Source organism: Mirounga angustirostris, unplaced genomic scaffold (assembly GCF_029215605.1).
Source record: "Mirounga angustirostris isolate CCGP_5_RB_7025 unplaced genomic scaffold, mMirAng1.0.hap1 SCAF_14, whole genome shotgun sequence".
In the NCBI taxonomy this organism is placed as follows: Eukaryota; Metazoa; Chordata; class Mammalia; order Carnivora; family Phocidae; genus Mirounga; species Mirounga angustirostris.
In genome coordinates, this window is record NW_026991722.1 from 81,800,534 (window position 1) to 81,818,972 (window position 18,439).

At 50.6% G+C, this 18,439-nt stretch overlaps 1 protein-coding gene across 10 annotated transcripts in view; it reads left to right on the forward strand.

Moving 5' to 3' along the window:
• The first annotated feature begins 1,092 nt into the window (after nucleotides 1-1,092).
• Nucleotides 1,093-18,439, forward strand: part of HSPB8 (heat shock protein family B (small) member 8) — a 67,928-nt gene continuing 50,581 nt past the window's right edge. For 2 of the 10 annotated variants that reach the window (XM_064578473.1, XM_064578474.1), the window contains exons 1-3: nucleotides 1,099-1,930; nucleotides 7,923-7,986; nucleotides 17,635-17,798. In XM_064578473.1, coding sequence (XP_064434543.1) covers nucleotides 1,564-1,930; nucleotides 7,923-7,986; nucleotides 17,635-17,798 — 595 coding nt within the window. In that variant the 5' untranslated portion in view covers nucleotides 1,099-1,563. Of the gene's footprint in view, nucleotides 1,931-7,922; nucleotides 7,987-13,286; nucleotides 14,310-17,634; nucleotides 17,799-18,439 lie in introns of those variants that run through there. The other 8 variants (XM_054510496.2, XM_054510497.2, XM_064578470.1 and 5 more) reach the window with 7 other exon arrangements.

Below are 18,439 nucleotides of genomic sequence, written 5' to 3' on the forward strand. Positions count from 1 at the left end.
CTGTAAATGCTGGTGGTGGTTGTTCTCCATACTATTATTTTTAGCAAACGGCCTCATGCCCGCACTGCCTAACATCAAACTGATTCCTCAGCCAGTGACTCACTGAATTCCTTAACACCCCACCCCACCCCACCCTGTGAGGACGGCAGGGCTGAGACCCTGCAGCCCACAGATGGAGAACTGCATGCCCAAATCGCCCACCTGTTGTTGGGGACAGATCAAAGATTGGAACCCAAGCTCAGGGGGCCGTTAGGTCAAAGGACAATTTGTAAGTTCATTCTCCGGAAGCTCTGGGGGAGGAACAGGGAAATCTAGCAAGTAGGTCCTCTCTGGGCGTCGGGTTCAGGCCAGACCCACTGCACCTACTGATAATTAGCATTATTAGCAGTCATAATCCGAGGACTACTACTACTAATAGAGGCTACCATTGGTTATCACTTCCTAGGGCAGTTTCCTCACAGGATTGTTACTGTGGTTGAAGGCAGTTTAGTATTTGGAAAGCACTTAGAACAGGGCCCAGCATACAGCAAGCTTTACGTAATTGAGAACTCAAAATTGAGTATATAAAAGTGTCAGTCTGCTAAATGTTTAAGGATGATCACCTCATGTGGTCCTCATGGACACAGCCACGAGGTGGCTACTATTATGTCCATTTTACAGGTGGGAAGAATGACGGGCTCACAGATGCCAGGGAATAATGTTACTGCTCCCAGAGGACGCTGAAGGCAAGCTCCCAGGTCGGGTTGTAAGCGGGGGGAATTGCTGCCCAAGGCCACCTGCTTTCAAATCCACTGGGCTCCCATCCCTCTTCTCTCCTTCGGCAGGTCCCCAAGGCGGGCAGGACGCAGCAGGCTCTGGGGAAGGTATTACGGGTGACCGGAGCCCTGGCAGGCGGAGGGTTATTAATAGCCTAGCCGGTCTTTGCACCGGACTTGGGGAGGCGGGCGGGGGAGGGAGCGGCGGGCGGGGGCGGAGCTGAGCCCAGCCGGGGCGGAGAGTGTCCGGACTGGCTGGCTGGACTTGGCCGCCAAGGCCCCTCCCCGCCCCCTGGGAGCCCAGCTGTTCCCTCAGCTGATTCTCGGGGACTGGTTCATCGCCTCCGAATACTCCTGTGACAGGAGGCACTGGCAAAGCCCGCCCCCAGCCCCAGGCAGCAATAAATAGAAGGCTCTCAGCCCAGGAGAAGCAAGAAGTTTCTAGGCCCGCGTCCCTGGGTTTATTAAGCTCCTGACGCTCCTCCATGAGACGTCTCAGCGGCTCTGGCTGAGAGCCTGGACAGCCTGGGAGGACAGTGACTGGCTGATCTCCGGTGAGGCAGTGCGGAGAGGGGCCCTCTGGAATTCTGCTGGGCCGGCAGGTGGTCGCCTTTGGAGTGCCTTTGGGGGCTGGGACCCCAGCCGGGTACCCCCTCTGTCCTTGGCAGTGGATGGTTCAGCGTTTTCTGAAGCTGAAGAATAAGCTCGGAGGGCCAGCGCCCCCACCCCCCCACATCACCTTGCTGTGTGACCTTGGGCAGGTGGCTCCCTCTCTCTGAGCCTCCGTTGCCCCTCCAGCTCAGCAGCCATGGCTGACGGTCAGATGCCCTTCTCCTGCCACTATCCAAGCCGCCTGCGCCGGGACCCCTTCCGGGACTCGTCCCTCCCCTCGCGCCTGCTGGATGATGACTTTGGCATGGACCCCTTCCCCGACGACCTGACGGCCTCATGGCGCAACTGGGCCCTGCCTCGATTCTCCCCGGGGTGGCCTGGGACCCTGAGGTCAGGCATGGTGCCTCGGGGGCCGACGGCTGCAGCCAGGTTTGGGGGACCTGGGGAGGGCAGAAGTCCCCCACCCTTCCCCGGGGAGCCCTGGAAAGTGTGCGTCAACGTGCACAGCTTTAAGCCAGAGGAGCTGATGGTGAAGACGAAAGACGGATACGTGGAAGTGTCTGGTGAGTGAGGGGCAGGAGTGAGAGAGAACCAGGAGAGGGGTGTAGGCCTCAGCCCCGGGAATAGTCAAGAGACCGTCTCTTCCCTTAGAGGGTGAGCTGTGACAGCAGCGTGTGACTCAGGTGACTTCAGGGCTGAGGAATGCAGCCCAGAGAGCCCACAGAAGTTATCTTTCTGGAAAAGCGCTCCTGTCCTGGCTTCCGGGAGACACCTCAACCTGACCCAGCTGGGGGGGCCTTTGGGGGCTGTATCAGTCAGAATAGGGGCTGGGAAATGGAAACCACGGCACATGTTTTGACAGAAAAAAAATTCATGTAAAGAATGAGTTCAACAGACATAGAAGAAATACAAAGACAAGAGATAGGACTCTCGGCGCCCCAGGGACACAGCCCAGTCTAGAAGGGTGGGCCATGATAGAGCTAATAATCAGCACAGGTTTCAAGAAGAACACCTCCCCTTGTCCCAGATAAGGAAACTGAGGCATGAGAGTCACTATAACAATTCTAATTGGTAACCTTGATTGAGCGCTTACTCTCTGCTAGGCACCATACTACACGCTTTACTGGTAGCATCTCAGTTAAAACAACTAGAAGAGGTGGGGCCTGTTTGTCTCCTCTTTTTACAGAGGAGGAAACTGAGGCACAGAAAGCTTAAAGTAACATGCCCACAGCTGCCTGGATTCAAACCCAGGCTGTCTTGGGAACTGGGAGGCCAGAAGCGATTTGACGGTTTATTGAGCGCCTACTGGGTACCAAGAACTGGGCTAAGACTCTTACATTCCTTCTACCAGATAATCCTCACTCACTCCAGCCCTGGGAAGCGGGGCTGTCTACTCCCATTTTACAGCTGAGGAGGTTGAGGCCCAAGCAGGACTTGTCCAAGGTCACGCCATGAGTCAGCAGCCAGCAGGAAGAGTTTGGGCCTGCCCAGGACTCCAGGCCCAGGGCTTGCGCCACCTCCCAGCCTGGGCGAAAGGAAGAGGAGACAGGAGCCTCAGTCCCCATTAAGCAGGGCAGCAGGGGAACGGCTTCCTCTGTCTTCCCTCCCAATTAAGGCTGCATTAAAAGGAGTGTGTTCCTGGCAGGCTCCCAGCCAGAAAATCAGTAAAAGCCATTGCAAAGCCAGGCTGGGCAGAGACAAGCCCGGCAGGGCAGGGCGGCGTGTAGGGGGAGTTTCAAAGCTTCGCAGGGCAGAATTATAAACATCAGAGGCTCGGGGGGCGGGGGGGGGGTGTCACGAGGCATGTTGGGGCCACGTGCGGATGGAGGTGTTCAGCCGGGCCTTCCCAACTTGGCTGCAGTTGAACCTGGCTCTGCCATGGACCAGCAGGATGTGCAAATTGTTTATGTTCTTTGTGCGTTGTTTCCTTACCTGGAAATGGGGGTTCCAGTGGCTACGCAGCATGAGGATCGCTGTATTACATGGGCCGATGCATGTCCAGTGTGGACCTGCTGCCTGGAACACGAGGGATCAGTATTCCTACGGCTGTGATGTTGCTGTTATTAAAATGCTGGGTACAGAGCAAGGCCCCAGGAGACCGTAAATGGTAGATGCTCTTTGAGACCTGGGTTCCAGTCCCGACACTGCCAGATGGATAAGGACAAGAAAGTCTTCCCACCACTCAGAGCCTCAGTTTCCTTATCTGCAGAACGGGTTGTGTAATAATATCGGGCCTGCAAGTCTGTAGGGAAGATTAAAAATACATGCAGACAATATATGATAATAAATGCAGAGAGTCTGTAAAATGGGGAGAATGACAGTGTCTGTCCGGCACTCTGTGAATAAGGGGATTATTACCAACACCTCTCCCATCTTTGTTTTAATTGGGATTCCAGAATCTTCCACCCCAGGTTGGAGGGTTTCCCATGCCCTGTGGCCCCTCCAGGAGACCTCTGGAGGATGTTTCCTTCATTCTCCTTTCTAGGTGCTTCTTACTAACTGGGCTGTGGCAACTCCAGGCTGAGATCCCAGAGAAGTACCTTACTAATCCAGTGGCTCTGCATGAGGCTTTGAGCGGGTCATGGAGCCTCAGTTTCCATATTTGTAAAATGGGGTTGTTGGGTGCTTAAGTAGGCAGACAAAGCCTTTTAAAGTTGTAAAAATGCCTCCCAGGTGTGCATTTAGCAACCTTAGCTTGACAGAATCCAAATCCCCTGAGAGTACGTACAGAGACTTTCACAAATGGATTTAAGAAATCAGATTGATATCAGGGCTCCATTTAAAATCAGATCCAGTCTTTTCTCCTGTTATCACATAATGACAGACCTATTCTTCCTCAAGCACCTGGTGCAGGGCACTGTGCTCAATGCCTCTGTATGTTGGCTCCCTGGTTCCTCACATGGACTCTCAAGGAAATATGGGTAGGTTTGTGATACCCACTTTACAGGTGAGGAAGTTGAGGCTCAGAGAGAGTAACTCACCTGAGATCCCCTGTCCTCCATGGCACATATCTGCAATTCAAAGCCAGGCCTGCTTAGATGGTTCCAAGTCAGGATGGCTGGATTTTGTTCTGCTTATACGGCCTTGGGCAAATCCTGCCACCTCTTGGGCCTCAGTTTTCCTTAGGAGGAGTTGAACTCAATCAGTATGTATTTGCCAAATGGTACATTTTAAGATATCAATAGGTATCTAAGAAATGCAGGATAGGTGGCCCAGAATTTTAAAGATGTGCCAGAGGAAACAAAATTATAAACAGGTCTCCTCACTGCAGGACTTATCAGAGCTTTGAATTTGCTTAGGTAATTTGTGGATCTCTGGAGGCAGCCCTGTCTTATCTGACCACATCTGAGTGTCTAGTTCCAGGGAAGTATTTGGAAAATGCTAGACTAGATGCTTTCCATGATGCCTTATCCACCCCTACTCCTACCCTGCAGCCACCAGCCAAGAAATATTCTCTTCATGGGCCACTGGGCCAGGACCTGGCCAAGAAGGAACTGGAAAATCCAGAGGCCTTATTCCCACCCCTTCTCCTTAATCCCAGGGCCTCCGCCTCCCCTGGAAACAGCACCTTCTTTCTTTAGCTGGGCCAATGCCTTTCCCCGAAGTGCTGATGCCTGCTTCTTGGCACCTACGTTTCTCTGAGGCATGTTGAAAAAATAGTAGCTGTGAGGGGCCTCTGGCTTGCCCTGGCCTCCGGATGAGTTCTTTTTTTAAAAAAAGAATCATAATTACTTTTTTTCTGTTTACAAAAATAAAATATTTCCACGGTAGAAAATGTAGATAGGAAAGCAAAATCAGAAATTAAAAATCACTCATAATCCTTAAGCTGCCCTAATAAATAGGTATTCAAATTATATGCAAATTAAGCTTCAACATGAACCTCCGGTAGCAACATCCATTTTCAACCAGGCTTCTCTTTATGGAAATCTTGGAGCTGTGCCTGCTCAGAGATCTTCCCCTCCCTAACCCCAATACCCTATTTTCAGGGTGTGGACAGGCAAGCTTAGCCTTTCAGGAGCGGTCCTTTCCCGGACATCAAAATAAGCCACAAACCTTCACCCTCACACAACATTTTTACAACTTACAAAGCAATCCTGTGACTCATTCTCATTTGCTCAGCAACCCAATAATTAGGAAGGTGTTGCCATCCCCATTTTCGAGAAGAGTAAACTGAGGCTCAGAGAAGAATGGGGTTGTGCTAAGAAGTGTTAGAGCAGGGACTGAAAGTCCAAAACCTACATCCCTTTGCTCCAGCATTTCCAAGCTGTGTGACCCTGGGCGTATCACTTAACCTCTCTGAACTTCCGTTCCCCATCCACAAAATGGTAATAATGAAAGTCCCCGCTTTCTAAGGTTGTTGTGAAAATTAAAGAAGGAGCTGTAGCCAGGGGCTGGGAGGGTGGCTGACACCAAGTAAGCGCTATGTAAGAGTCTGTTATTGCTATTGTTTTGATCATCATCATTGTTTATTATTCTCAGGACACCAAGTGTGCAAAAGGGCTGAGTCAGAGGCACTGGCCGGTCCCCAGGGGAAGCAGGCCTCCAGAGGCCTGGGCTCTGGGGACGGTTTCAGGGAACAGACAATGTTCCCCTGGCCACAGGCCTGGGTTAGGGCTGGACAGTTGGTACTCATGGACTTGGCAGGTCCAAATCTACTCTCCCAGCACCTTCAGAGCATAGCGTGTTCTGGGTAACCAGACACTCCGGTTTAAAAACGAATTCCTATCCGGTACCACTTTCTGCCCCCCTTGTGAGTGAATAAACGGATGCAGCCTTTCCTAAGGGCCATTTAACAATACAGATCAAGCCTCAGAAATCCTAGAACTTAGAATTTATCCTAAAGAAGGCATCAGGCTGGATGCAAAGATCCAGCTGTAAGGGTGTTCGGTGCAATGTGGTGCGATAGGTTCTTTCTAAGGTCACATATCTGTCTCAGTGCCCAAAAGCCAGGGAGTGACTAAATGAACTTACGTATCCCTACAGAGGAATGTTGTGCAACCATTAAAAAGTCACGTGGTGGAAGAATATTTGGTGTAACATGGAAAAATATCATGTGTTAGCAAGAGATAGCAGTTTTGAGCGTAACATAAAATATGATCCTATTTGCTAAAATACATGATATACCCCTATGCCATATAACATTTATGCGTGCCTAAGTAACATAGAAAGAAAAGTCTGAAACTTAAACAAAAATGTGGTTTCGTCGGGGGGTTTCAATCATTTATTTCTTTATTTTCTACATTTTCTAGGATACCCTTGTATTATCTTACAATCAGAACAAAGTCATTAATAAAGAAAGTATGAATAATTTTAAAAAGCAATTAATAAGGTAATCACCTATAAATTGTCAGTTTTTAAAAAACCAGGGCTGCAAAAAAAAAAAATCCCACAGGGTTATTTACAGTCTGGATTCCAAAGCTTCTCAGAAGGGTGTCGCTGTGCACATGAGGGTTCTTGGCCGGGAAATGTGGCCCCACAGATGAGGAACAAATAAAAGATAGGAGCTAGAAAGCTCCACTGGGCACTAATCTGGTGTGTGTAAAGAGAAATTAGAGAGGCGCCGGGGTGACTCAGTCGTTAAGCGTCTGCCTTCGGCTCAGGTCATGATCCCGGGATCCTGGGATCGAGCCCCGCATCGGGCTCCCTGCTCAGCGGGGAGTCTGCTTCTCCCTCTGCCCCTGCCCCCAGCTTGTGCTTACTCTATATCAAATAAATAAACAAAATCTTAAAAAAGAGAGAGAGAGAAAAATTAGAGGCTTTCCCCATTAAAAAAAAAAAAAAGACTGAAGAGTGGCCAGGAGGCTCAGAAGTTGCTATAAAAATTGCAAGGTGATAGCCAGTTTGGGCCCAAACCTTCATGTAATCTTACCTTTTTCCTTCCCGAGGAAGAAGAACTGCCCTCCCCTGCTACCCCGTGGAAGGCGGGGCAGGTAGAATTTCAAATCTGTGATGTCTGATGTGTCATTTCTTAAGGAGACCTCCCCTCCTTTGGAGACTCTGGGTGTTTTTGTTTTGTTTTGTTTTTTAGCAGATTGAAGCATTACTTCCAGGCAATTCATCCGTTTTAGGTACAGATAATGTGGCTCAAAGAGCTCATTGCAAGCTGGAACAGGAAGAGGGGCGTGAGACCCCAGCACTTGGCGTAGATTCAGGGAGAGCTGGTTCAGAGCCCAGGCCTGCCGTGCACCTGCTGGGTGACTGTGGACCCATCACTGGGCCTCAGTTCCCGCCTCCGTCACCAAGGGGGAAGGAAGCCCACCTTCAGAGCCAGGAAAGGCTCTGTGCGTTGTAAAGCCCACTGGGTGGCAAGCCAGCCCTCAGCATGTGACCCCACTTCTTTCCTACCACCCCTCCTGGGATGCTAGCCTCCGGGTTTGACGGGCTGGCTAGGGGGCAAGGGCTGAGGTTGCTCAGACAACTGGTGTCTCCAGACTGAGCCCTGAGCCAAAGGGTGGGGAAGGGGCAGGGGCTGGGGCAGGATTCGAACCCAAGCCCGAGTCCTAACTGAAGTCCAGGGGCATAGATGCTTACATGTGGCATTCCGCTCCCTTCTAGGCAAACATGAAGAGAAGCAGCAAGAAGGTGGCATCGTTTCCAAGAACTTCACAAAGAAAATCCAGTAAGTCCCCTGGCGGTGTGTTTTCCAGGGTGGGGGCGGAGCAGTGGGTAGTGTCTGGGACCCGAGATCTGGTGTGTCTCCCTCTTGGGCATCTCTCTTTCAAGACAAGCCCCAGGGCGGGGAATTGAACCCTCACCGCTCACCCCTCACACCTAAAGGGGAGAAGGTGTCACAGCAAACCTGTGATTCCGTGAAAATCGGGGCACTCTCCGACCCACGTGGTATGTCTGGGGAGTATCTCCATCACCATCAAGAGGGCCTGTCCCCTGATGCCCAAATGCCCAGTAGAATCTTGCGAAGGTTGCTTGCTCTGAGTGTCCCACCACCACCGGGAGAGCATGCCGCCTTCCCTAGCGCATGCAGCTGGAAGGTGTCCCGACATTGCTGTTTCCTCCCGGGGGGGCTTTGGAGGCTGAGACTTTGGGACACGTGAAGGGCAGGTTTTGCTGAGGGGTGTGGGAAGGGCTGAGCCTGGGGGAATCATGCCAGCACCAGGAAGACCACCAGGCTGGGCCAGTGAACCAAAGCCAACCGTAGGGAGGGAGCCTGCGGCAAGGTGCCGAAGAGGGACACCTCTTCCCACGCACACCCTCTAGACGGCAGCACTCGGCCACGTACGCTTCTGGCCCCAAAATCTTGTCCCAGTCAGTGCATTTAATCTCTGCTGCGGGCAGAAGAGACATTCCCCTCCTTGTATGATGGGGAAACTGAGTTCCCAGAGGTGAAGAGACCTGCCCAGAGTCCTTACGATTTGAATTTAGAACAGCCCCCAACCGATCCCTGAACCCTGAGTGCCACGCTCATGTCTGGAGCAAGGGATGCCCCTTCCTTACCCGTAAAAGGGATCGGGTGGGTGTTGATTCCAGAGGTGCACAGTAGGTCCCCAGAAGTGGCAGTTTGTTGTGACTATTACTGGTGGTGGTGTTGAGTCTTTACTCCACGCCTGGCCCTGGCAGAAATGTCCCGGGGCTGGAAGAGAGTGTGCTGGCTGCATTGAGGCTTCTTTCAGCTTTGGGATTCGGCAGGCCTGTCTCTCCTGCCATGTGCCCAGTCCTGACCCGCCCAGCGCCTCTGGAGTTCTTAGAAGCCCATGGACGCTTCCTGATAAGGCAAACGGCTGTTTTTCTTCACGCTCGCTGGCTCGCCTGCCATCCCCAAAACCCACACCTCTCCCTGGTATAGCAGCCACATGAAACGCTGCTCAGAGGGAGAGGGGAAAGGAAAGGGGGTGGGGGGAAAGGTGCAGGGGGAGCTGATGTTTCTTGGAAGAGACTCAAATAAGGTCTCAGGATGGAGTCACAGGCAAGGCAACGCTGGGGAAGGGACTGAGCTGGAAAGAAGTCAGGGGGTTAATCATCTTTATAAAATGTGGATTTCCCCATCTCCGAGGCCTCCGAGAAACAGCTTGCTGGGGTGACTTGACCAGACAGAAATGCCTAAAGCTGCTCAAGGCACAGCTGGGGTCCAGCAGCTGAGCAGAGCTACTTGTTACAATATTGGACTAGCCATTGTCCTGAGCCCCCCAAGTGCCCTCCCTAGCCAGCCTGGCCACCCTGACCCTATCCGCAGGACCCTCCGAGCTTCCCCACATTCCAGAAACAAAGGGTCTCCAGCACCCTCCTCCATCACTGTGGCACGTATCCATCCATTCTGGCGGGTCATTGTCCCACTGGGCCAGTTGCTAAGTATTTTGAAACTCCTCTGGACGTAGGGAGTCCTGGTTCCATGATAAAGAAAGTGGATAACTTGGAACAGCTCCCTGAACTATCCTGAGCTTCTGTCCCCACATTCCCTCATGGACAGAGCTGTGATGGGGGATGAGAGGAAGCGTGTAAAGCATTTAGCATGGGGTCCAGACTCAGTGTTCAGTCCATGGGGACTAATATTATTTAAAAACTCTGCAAGGCTGGAGTCACACGAGAGCAGCTGGAACCTCCTGGGATGCCCTGGCTCTGCCCAGACTCTAGACACCAAGGATGGCCCTGGCCCACTCTCAGGAGACTCCATTGCCTCTCCCAGGAAAAGCTCTGGTCATCAGAGGACAGGGAAGCTCCTTCAGCCAGACTGAGATCCTTGGAGATTTCCTCCCAGGCAGGATTCTACAGCCTTTGCCACGGCTAGGAAATTCTTCCCAACACATCCATCCCCATGTGAAAGGCGCCATTTTGACTGGGTGAGGGGGAGAAGAAGAGGTCTTGGAATTTGCTGATCAGGTTGGGGGGCAGGGCAAGACTGTAGATGGGATCTTTCCACACCCAACTTGGGTGGGAGGACAGGAAGCAGGGGACTCAGGAAATTATCAATGGAAGATGCTCAGAGTCAAAGCAAACTTTAGTTCCTTGCTCCATCTCTTCCCAGGTATCTGCTCTGCCTTTATTGACATCTGCAGTGTGTCAAGAGCCATGTGACGAGGGGGTTAGGTTTAATATTATTTCGCCTTTAAAAGAATCCTATGAAGTGGGTATTATTAAGCCCATCTTCTGCATGAGAAAACTGAAATTCAGAGGGATTTTGGAATCCCACAAAGGTCACACAGCTAGTAATGAGCCAGATCTGGGATTTGAACACAGGTCTCCCCACCTTCAAAGCCCATGGCCTTCCTACCTGGTTAGGTGAGACCAGATTGCAGTCATTCACAGACCATCGTCAAATACTTTTTGCCTTATGTGCTTATATTCCCATATTATTATTTGCTTAAGATTTCTTTTCCTTTTGATCAGGTCACTTTTGCAAAAGTTAAATTCCTACTAAAACATTCACTGAAGAGGGTAATCATAAAACAAATCCAATGAAAGAAAAATGCGGTTGAGTAGGTAGCACTGTCTGCCTAAGGGTCCAAGCCTTAGATCAGCTCTCTATTTGTTAAAAACAGAAAATAGCAAGGGATAGAGGCTAAAGGTGTTTAGGTCATGTTAACACTTAGCTGAGACCTTCATTTGGATGCAAATGGAAGGATTGAAAGAGAATACAAGAGGAATAGTTTTCCTACAGCCAGTGACTGCATAACGACTAACACTTACTGAGCACTTACTGTATCCCAGGCACTGGGCTAAGCCTTTTGCTTTCATTATCCCGTGTAATTCTCGCACTACCTTAAGAGGTAGAAACCAACCGTTAACCCACTTTTCCTATAAGGAGGTAGGTTCAGAGAGCCTAGCTCACTAGCCCGAAGTCACACAGTCAGGAAGAATCAGAATTCGAACTCAGGTCTGCCTGCCTGCAAAGGCCATGCTCTGGATCGCGGCGGCCCTGCCCCATTTCATCAGGTGTGCTATGGGTTAGCATGCAAATAGTTAAACAGAGTTGGCCCATCCCCGGTAGTGGGAGGGAGGTCCAGACTTTTGGCCTCCTCTGTGCTTCAGAAGTTTGACTTGGCCACTGCCCAAGTTCCCTCTTTCTCTTCCCTCCTTCCCAGCAGGTCCCTTGTTAATCTCTGTGGCTCTAATTTAGCAGGAGTCTCCTGGGTAGATGAGGCTCATGTGGTTACATGTTGCTACTCACAGCAAAAACTCCCCACCCCCTTCAGGAAGGATCCTGCCTTGGCCAGGAATGGGTCTGCCTCCTTGCCTGGTTCTTTCATCAAAACCTCTGCATTTCTAACAAGCAGGGCCATCCTGGACCAGTGGAAAGATCTATGCTGATCAACCCTCCTGGCTTCCTTTTTTTTCAAAAGTCTGGTGCCGGGGGAGGCAATAGGACATCATGATCAGCTGCTCTGACTTTGGAGGCCAAGATTCCAATTCCATTCCCATCTGCTTCTTTCCAGCAGTGTGACCTTGGGCAAGTCACTTCACCTCTCTGGCCTCAATTTCCTTGTCTGTAAATGGAGACAGTAACAGAACTTGCCTGGTGGGATCATTGTCAACAACTAGAGGAGATGACACACAGGTGAACTACCTGGCACATAGAAAGTACTCAGAAGGTTATAGTTTTCATAATCTTTATTTTCTTTTTTTTTTTTTAAAGATTTTATTTATTTATTTATTAGAGAGCGAGCGAGAGAGAAACAGCATGAGAGGGGGGAAGGTCAGAGGGAGAAACAGGCTCCCCACCGAGCCTGGAGCCTGATGTGGGGCTCGATCCCAGGACTCTGGGATCATGACCTGAGCCGAAGGCAGTCACTCAACCGACTGAGCCACCCAGGCGCCCCCATAATCTTTATTAATAATGGCATCCCAATGAGGCCATGAACATGTTCTCACAATTCTGGTAATTAGTTGAAGGAAGCATGTTCCAGATTGTCTCTTTCACCCAAAACAATCAAAAAATCATAAAAAAAAAAAAATAGCTTCAGAACTGGAACCAGAGTTGGATTCAGAAATCCCTTTGAGGTTCTCACTCACTGAGCCTGCCACTTGATTTCCCCAAGTCTCTGCTAAATGTTCTGTGCAATGGGCATATTAATTCCTACCTATGAACCACTCTGGGCTCTTTATAAAGTTCTACAGGTCACTTCCTATAAATGTGTTTGGGGAACAAAGCAGTTACGACCTGTTAAGAGAGACTTCAGCTGTGCCCCAAGGCTTATTCTAAGCATCAGAGAGAATGTTGCCCGGTGGCCGGCCTGTTCCATCCTAAACTCATCAGTAACGCGTCCTGTAGGAAAGCCCTTGCGGCAGGCACATGGCAGATGAAAGTGTGTTACCTGCTGTGAGTTACCGCCTTCCCTGCATTTTATAACGGGATGGCGGTGCGGGCCATTTCTGCCAGCAGCCGGTCCCATGTGGGCGAAGACCTCAACCAAAGGCCAAACATCTGGGCCACAGTGATCTTGTAAGTTAACTGTTGGAACACCATGTTACCATTTGCAAGGCGTGTTCAGACTCTGTCTTCAAATACTATGGTATACAAGTTTTATATTGCTGTCTCCATTTGCAGAGGAGGGCATAAACTCAGAGCAATTGAGTGACCTTCCCAAGACTGCCCAGCTAGAGAGGGGCAGAGCCAGGCCTCAAACCCAGTGTCTATGCCCTCAAAGCCTAAATTTGTATCAAAGCTACGTCCTTCCAGATGCACAGAAGTTTGTTTAAGCTATATGAAACATAGTACAGGGGCGCCTGGGTGGCTCAGTCGTTAAGCGTCTGCCTTCGGCTCGGGTCATGATCCTAGGGTCCTGGGATCGAGCCCCGCATCGGGCTCCCTGCTCAGCGGGAAGCCTGCTTCTCCCTCCCCCATTCCCCCTGTTTGTATTCCCTCTCTCACTGTGTCTCTCTCTGTCAAATAAATAAATAAAATCTTTTAAAAAAAAAAAAAAAGAAAAAGAAACATAGTACATGAATAGTATCTTGTGCTTCTCCTAGGCTTCCCGCAGAGGTGGATCCTGTGACAGTCTTTGCCTCGCTTTCCCCAGAGGGCCTGCTGATCATCGAAGCTCCCCAGGTCCCCCCTTACTCACCATTTGGAGAGAGCAATTTCAACAATGAGCTTCCCCAAGACAGCCAGGAAGTCACCTGTTCCTGAGACCCCAGTCTTGGCCCATTTTTTCCCCTCCCCAACCCCAGGGCTTCTCTGATTCCTGGGTACACGACTTGAGCTGAATTCGTAGATTTAGTGTGACTAAAATGTTGGGGGGGGGTTGCAGGGTGGCCTGACCACCGACTCCCTGGATAGGGTAGTAGTAGTAGGTGTTTCCATAGGATGGCGCAGTTGGCAGGCCATGCTCAGTTGCCTGAAGCCAAAATGCTGGGAGATTTTCTTTCTTTCCCTTTTCTCTCATGACGAAAATGTTGCCCATTCTGTAGTTGCAGAACAGAAGGGGACATGACATTTCACACTGTGTCTTCCCTTGCAGCGAATGCAAGGATTGCTTCTCTCTGGGGACCTCCCTGTCACCCAGATTCCTGTTCTGGGTTCCCACTTTCCATGCCTGCCCCATGGTTTGCTGGATGGAGCCCATTAGCTCACTCTACTATGTTTCTGCAGCGCTGGCCTACAAAGGGGGATAGCTAGGTCTTACCCCCCATATGGGATTTATCCAACAGCCACACGAAAACAGTGCCTTCTGCTCTTCACCCAAGCGTTTATATAGCATGTTCCCAAGTTGGCACTCCCTGAGGACTCTGGAAGCCCATTCATTCTCTGCCTAAAGTGCTCCCCCTCCCCCGCTTCTTGTGCCTCCTATGTCCAATTTGGGATTTTTACAGAGGGGGCTGTCTCCAAACAGCTCCACCAGGAACCAAGCAAAGGCCAGACAGACTGGTAGGCAGGCTAGTGGTATTATGTATATGAGTGGGACTTGTGTGTCATTGTTATTTGAATTGTGCTGTTGTTTGGGGGGGAAATAACAGTAAATAATAATAATAATAAAAGAGCTGATGTTCTTAGCCTTGTGTGCTTCTTTTGATGGGGAATGCTAAATGCTATACCACTGAGAGAGCTGATATCAATTAGGAATACTTGTAGCTACAAATAATGATACGCAACAAATAGTGGTTTAAATGACATAAACATCTATTGTCTAACTTTACAAGAAGTTTAGAGATGAGCGATTTCAGAGTTTTTTTCAGTTTGTACGCCACCAAGAGCCCAGAGATCTTTCTCCTCTGCCATCTCTGACAAGTCTAAAAGATCTGTCCTCATGTTTGCAATATGGCTGCAGCAGCTCCAGTCATCCCATCTTCATATGACAATGTACAGGAAGAGAAGGCAGGGGTAAAAGAGTCTTCTCATCTGGCTTTCTCTTTTATCAATGAGCAAGATCTTTTCCAGACACTCTTAGAAGACTTCCCTTTTATCTCATTGACCAAACTGGGCCACATGCTCTATCCCTGGAGCCAATCCCATTTAACCCCCATGATACCCTAAGAAGTAGACATTGATTTTACAATGAAGAAGCTGATGCTAAGCGGCTTTGGTGAGTCACAGGATAACAGCAGAACTTGAACCTGGACATTTGCTTTTGGAAGAGTTCATGAGGGGCTTCTGGGCTGCAAAGGCAAGGGCATCTCTAAACGCCCAAATTGACAGCAGAAGTCAGTGACTATTTCCTGAACACTTACTTGCTGGGTCCTGTGCTAGAAGCCAAGGATGTAGTGAACAATGAGCCACCATTTCTGCCCATAGGAGCTCACAGATCCATAACAGGAACAGGCAGATAAAGGCAGGCCTGTCCCTCACTTACCTCCTTCCACATACGAGACACCACGCTAGGGTTTCATGTGTCTGCTCAGTTCCATTGCTCGGCAATTCTCTGAGGTATGTTCAGCTCTCACCTCCACTTGACAGATAAGGAAACTGAGGCACAGAAGGGTTAAGGGCACTGCCCCAAATCACACACCTGGTAAGCAAGGGGCCCAGGAAATCTGACTCCAGACTTACTATGAAATAGGACCTTGTTCTGCTTTTCTCTCAACAAAGAAAACGTAAGCGTGGCGTCAGTGAGTCCATTCACCTTGTGGGAAGAAAAGAGAGATGGTATTTCAAGTTGGAGCTTTGCAGAGGGGTGGGGGTAGGGATGATGGCTTATCAGAAAGGGGGGGCGCTCCTTTCAGACTTGAAGATGGACAGGGTTGCAGCACTTGAGTAAGTAGGGGGAGGGATGGGGAGGGGCCTCACTGGCAGAAGAAAACACAGGAGCCCAGATGAAAGGTATGTCCCTTTTAAAATCCTTTCATGGTTCCCCACTGTCGGAAGGATTGAGTACAAGCTTCTTTGTGAGATTTGCAAGGCATTATGGGATCTGTCCTCAGGCTGTCTCTCTCCACCCTACCTTAACCCCCTACCTTCACCCTCCAGCCCCACCCAGCTTCCCCTCTGTTCCTCCAACCAGACAAGTCCTCTCTTGCTACCAGAACTTTCGACACGCTGTTCTCTCTCTCCACGATTACTCTCTGACCCTCCTCACTGGCTCATTGTTTCGGGTTCCAGCTCAGATTCCCACCAGGGTGGCCAGCGCCCCCTCTCACCCTCGTCCCCATGCAGCACACCATGTAACAGCTTGGGTATCTGTGCAGCAGAAGAAATCATAACAATCATAAAAACCCAACTGACCTTGACTGCCCTGTTTTCAAGGGTGAGAGGAGGAATCATTCAAGGGGGAAAATCCCTACCCATTTGATGTTTGTTCAACAAAATATTTATGGGGCATCCACCAGGTGTGAAGCATTGTGCTGGGTGTCGGATCCGTGTCTTTACACTGGGAGGGTCAGCTGAGAGAGAGAGAGGAGAACAAAGCTATGATTTCCTTGTTTGCCACTTCTGGGCTTAGGGATGGTGAGCCCCCGAGTGGGGAGAGTGGCGAGCCCATCCTGTGCGTCTTCTGGGCTAAGTGCAATGTTTGGTACATCAAATAATAATATGCCTTGAACGATTGAATGGTGAGTGTGGGTCACCCTGGGAAATTAGGCCAAAGGCACGATCTCAAATCCCAGAAACCTGGCTCCTTGCGGTTCTGAGCGCTTCCAGCTTAAACACACAAGCCTTGTCATCAAAATAGGTGACTCGGCCCTTCGCAGGAGATCTCCAACCAAGAGTATTGCTCCTGTGCCCTCACTTGCGTGATGATGCTGGGACACTGAGTGCCGGGGAGCCTGCTTCCCCACCCCATTCCCTTGACCCAGCTCCCCAGAACTTCTTATTCGCTGCCCCCTCTGCCCCCTCCCAACTGCCTGCCAGCCAGTGGCTACTAATGGTGATGTATGGAAATGCCTTGATTTGACCTTGAAGGGAAGAAACAAATTAATGTGTCTCGAAATAAATTCCGGGAATCAGCGGCTGGCTTCTCCCTCCCCCCACCCCCCACCTGGGGGTGCATCACGAGTTGTGCATCATAATGTGAAAATCAATACTGTCTCTTAAATGAGCCAACACCTGGAACTGGCAGGGTGTGGGGCTGCTGGGAGGTCCCTCCCCACCCACTGTCCTGAGCCCGGGAGTTTTCAGAAGGGGTGGGAGGCTCCAGGCCGGCTGTGGGAGCTGCTGTCTGGCTGCTGAGGGCTGGCTGAGTCACCTTGTCTGCAGCAGGGTCAATCCACCTGACCCCCAGCTCCAGGCTTCCCGGGTGCAAGCAGATGTGAGCTACTTGGGAGGCTCCTGAGGGAAAGGGAAGGGTGGCCACGTACAACAGCATCACTGTAGCCATTCTCCAAGGATAACTGGGACATGGGGAGGGGGGGAGACTGTAGGCCCAGCCCCCCAATCGAGCAGCGCAAGGTATATTTACTTGAGTGCCTTTCTTCAGGCTCGGCCCCCATTCAACTGTATGCCCAGGTACGTTGGTGCCAGGTGTCCAAATATTGAAATACTTCAGTATTTATCACTTGATAAATATAACACCGCCTGAGCCTCCAAGGTGACCCTATTGTCCTTGCCTGTATTAAGCATGTCTTTTTAGTCTGATGTTTTGATCACGTGGGGGCTTAGTGGCCCTGGAGGGACCGCCCCTCCCAAGCTTGGCTAATTCCTAGACATAGTAAAGGACTCACCTGCAGGCACACTTTTCATAGGAAAAGCAACCGATCCAGAGACCACACTCCAACCACCTTCTTCATCACACTCTTAACTCTCTGAGCTACTATCCACCTCCCCTGATCATCCAAGGTCAGGTGCCAGACGCTGGGAGACAGCCCCTGTGCCCCAAAACTGGCTGAAATTATTCAATCCAGCCAATCCTAAACCTGCCTAACCTGCCTCACCTGTTCCTTCCTGCAGAAACCACGGTCAAAGCTCCTGCTTACATTTCTGCCTATTCCCTTTGCCTCTTAACTGCCTCTCGTGCTTCTCCACGTGGCCCCCTGCAACGTGGCCCCCCTGCAACGTGGCCCCCCACAATGTGGCCCCCCCACAACGTGGCGAGCCCTCTCTTCTTGGGATCTGTAAGTATAACAGGCTATTTTTTTCAGTGGCAGTCATCTCTCCTCATCTTTCGGCCCGGCCATAACTGAATAATAATAAAACCTACATTCCAAAACATAGATACCTCCCCTGCCCTGCCAGTCCCCCTGGGAATAAGGGGGTGCCTTTGGACCCGTGGCCATTCTGAATAGTCAGGGCCCCGGCCCTACCTGTTGTTAAAGGTTTGGAATATCATCCCGCCCTGCCCAGCCTACTCTGTATCAGTTACTGCACTAGACCCTGGAGAAGAAGACAGACGTGGGGATCTGCCCTGTGGGTGTAGTGGGGTCACGGGCAAGAAGAAAATAGCAGGTCCCAGGGCAGGACTGAGCATGGGCTCTGAGATCAGGAAGCAGTGGGGCCAGCAGGAATCTGAGTTCTGACCCCAGCTCTGCTGCTCACCACTGCGTGTGACCTATGTGACCTTGTCACTTGACCTCTGCAAGTGTTCATTTCTTTATCCACAAAATTGGGTGATGGCGATGCGGGGCTAAGATGAGGATGAACGTGTGTGTGTGTGTGTGTGTGTGTGTGTGTGTGTGTGTGTGAAGTGCTCAACCCATTGGTGCTAATACAGTCCAAAATAAGTAAGGAGTGGAGGGTCCCTCCAGAAAATCCAGCC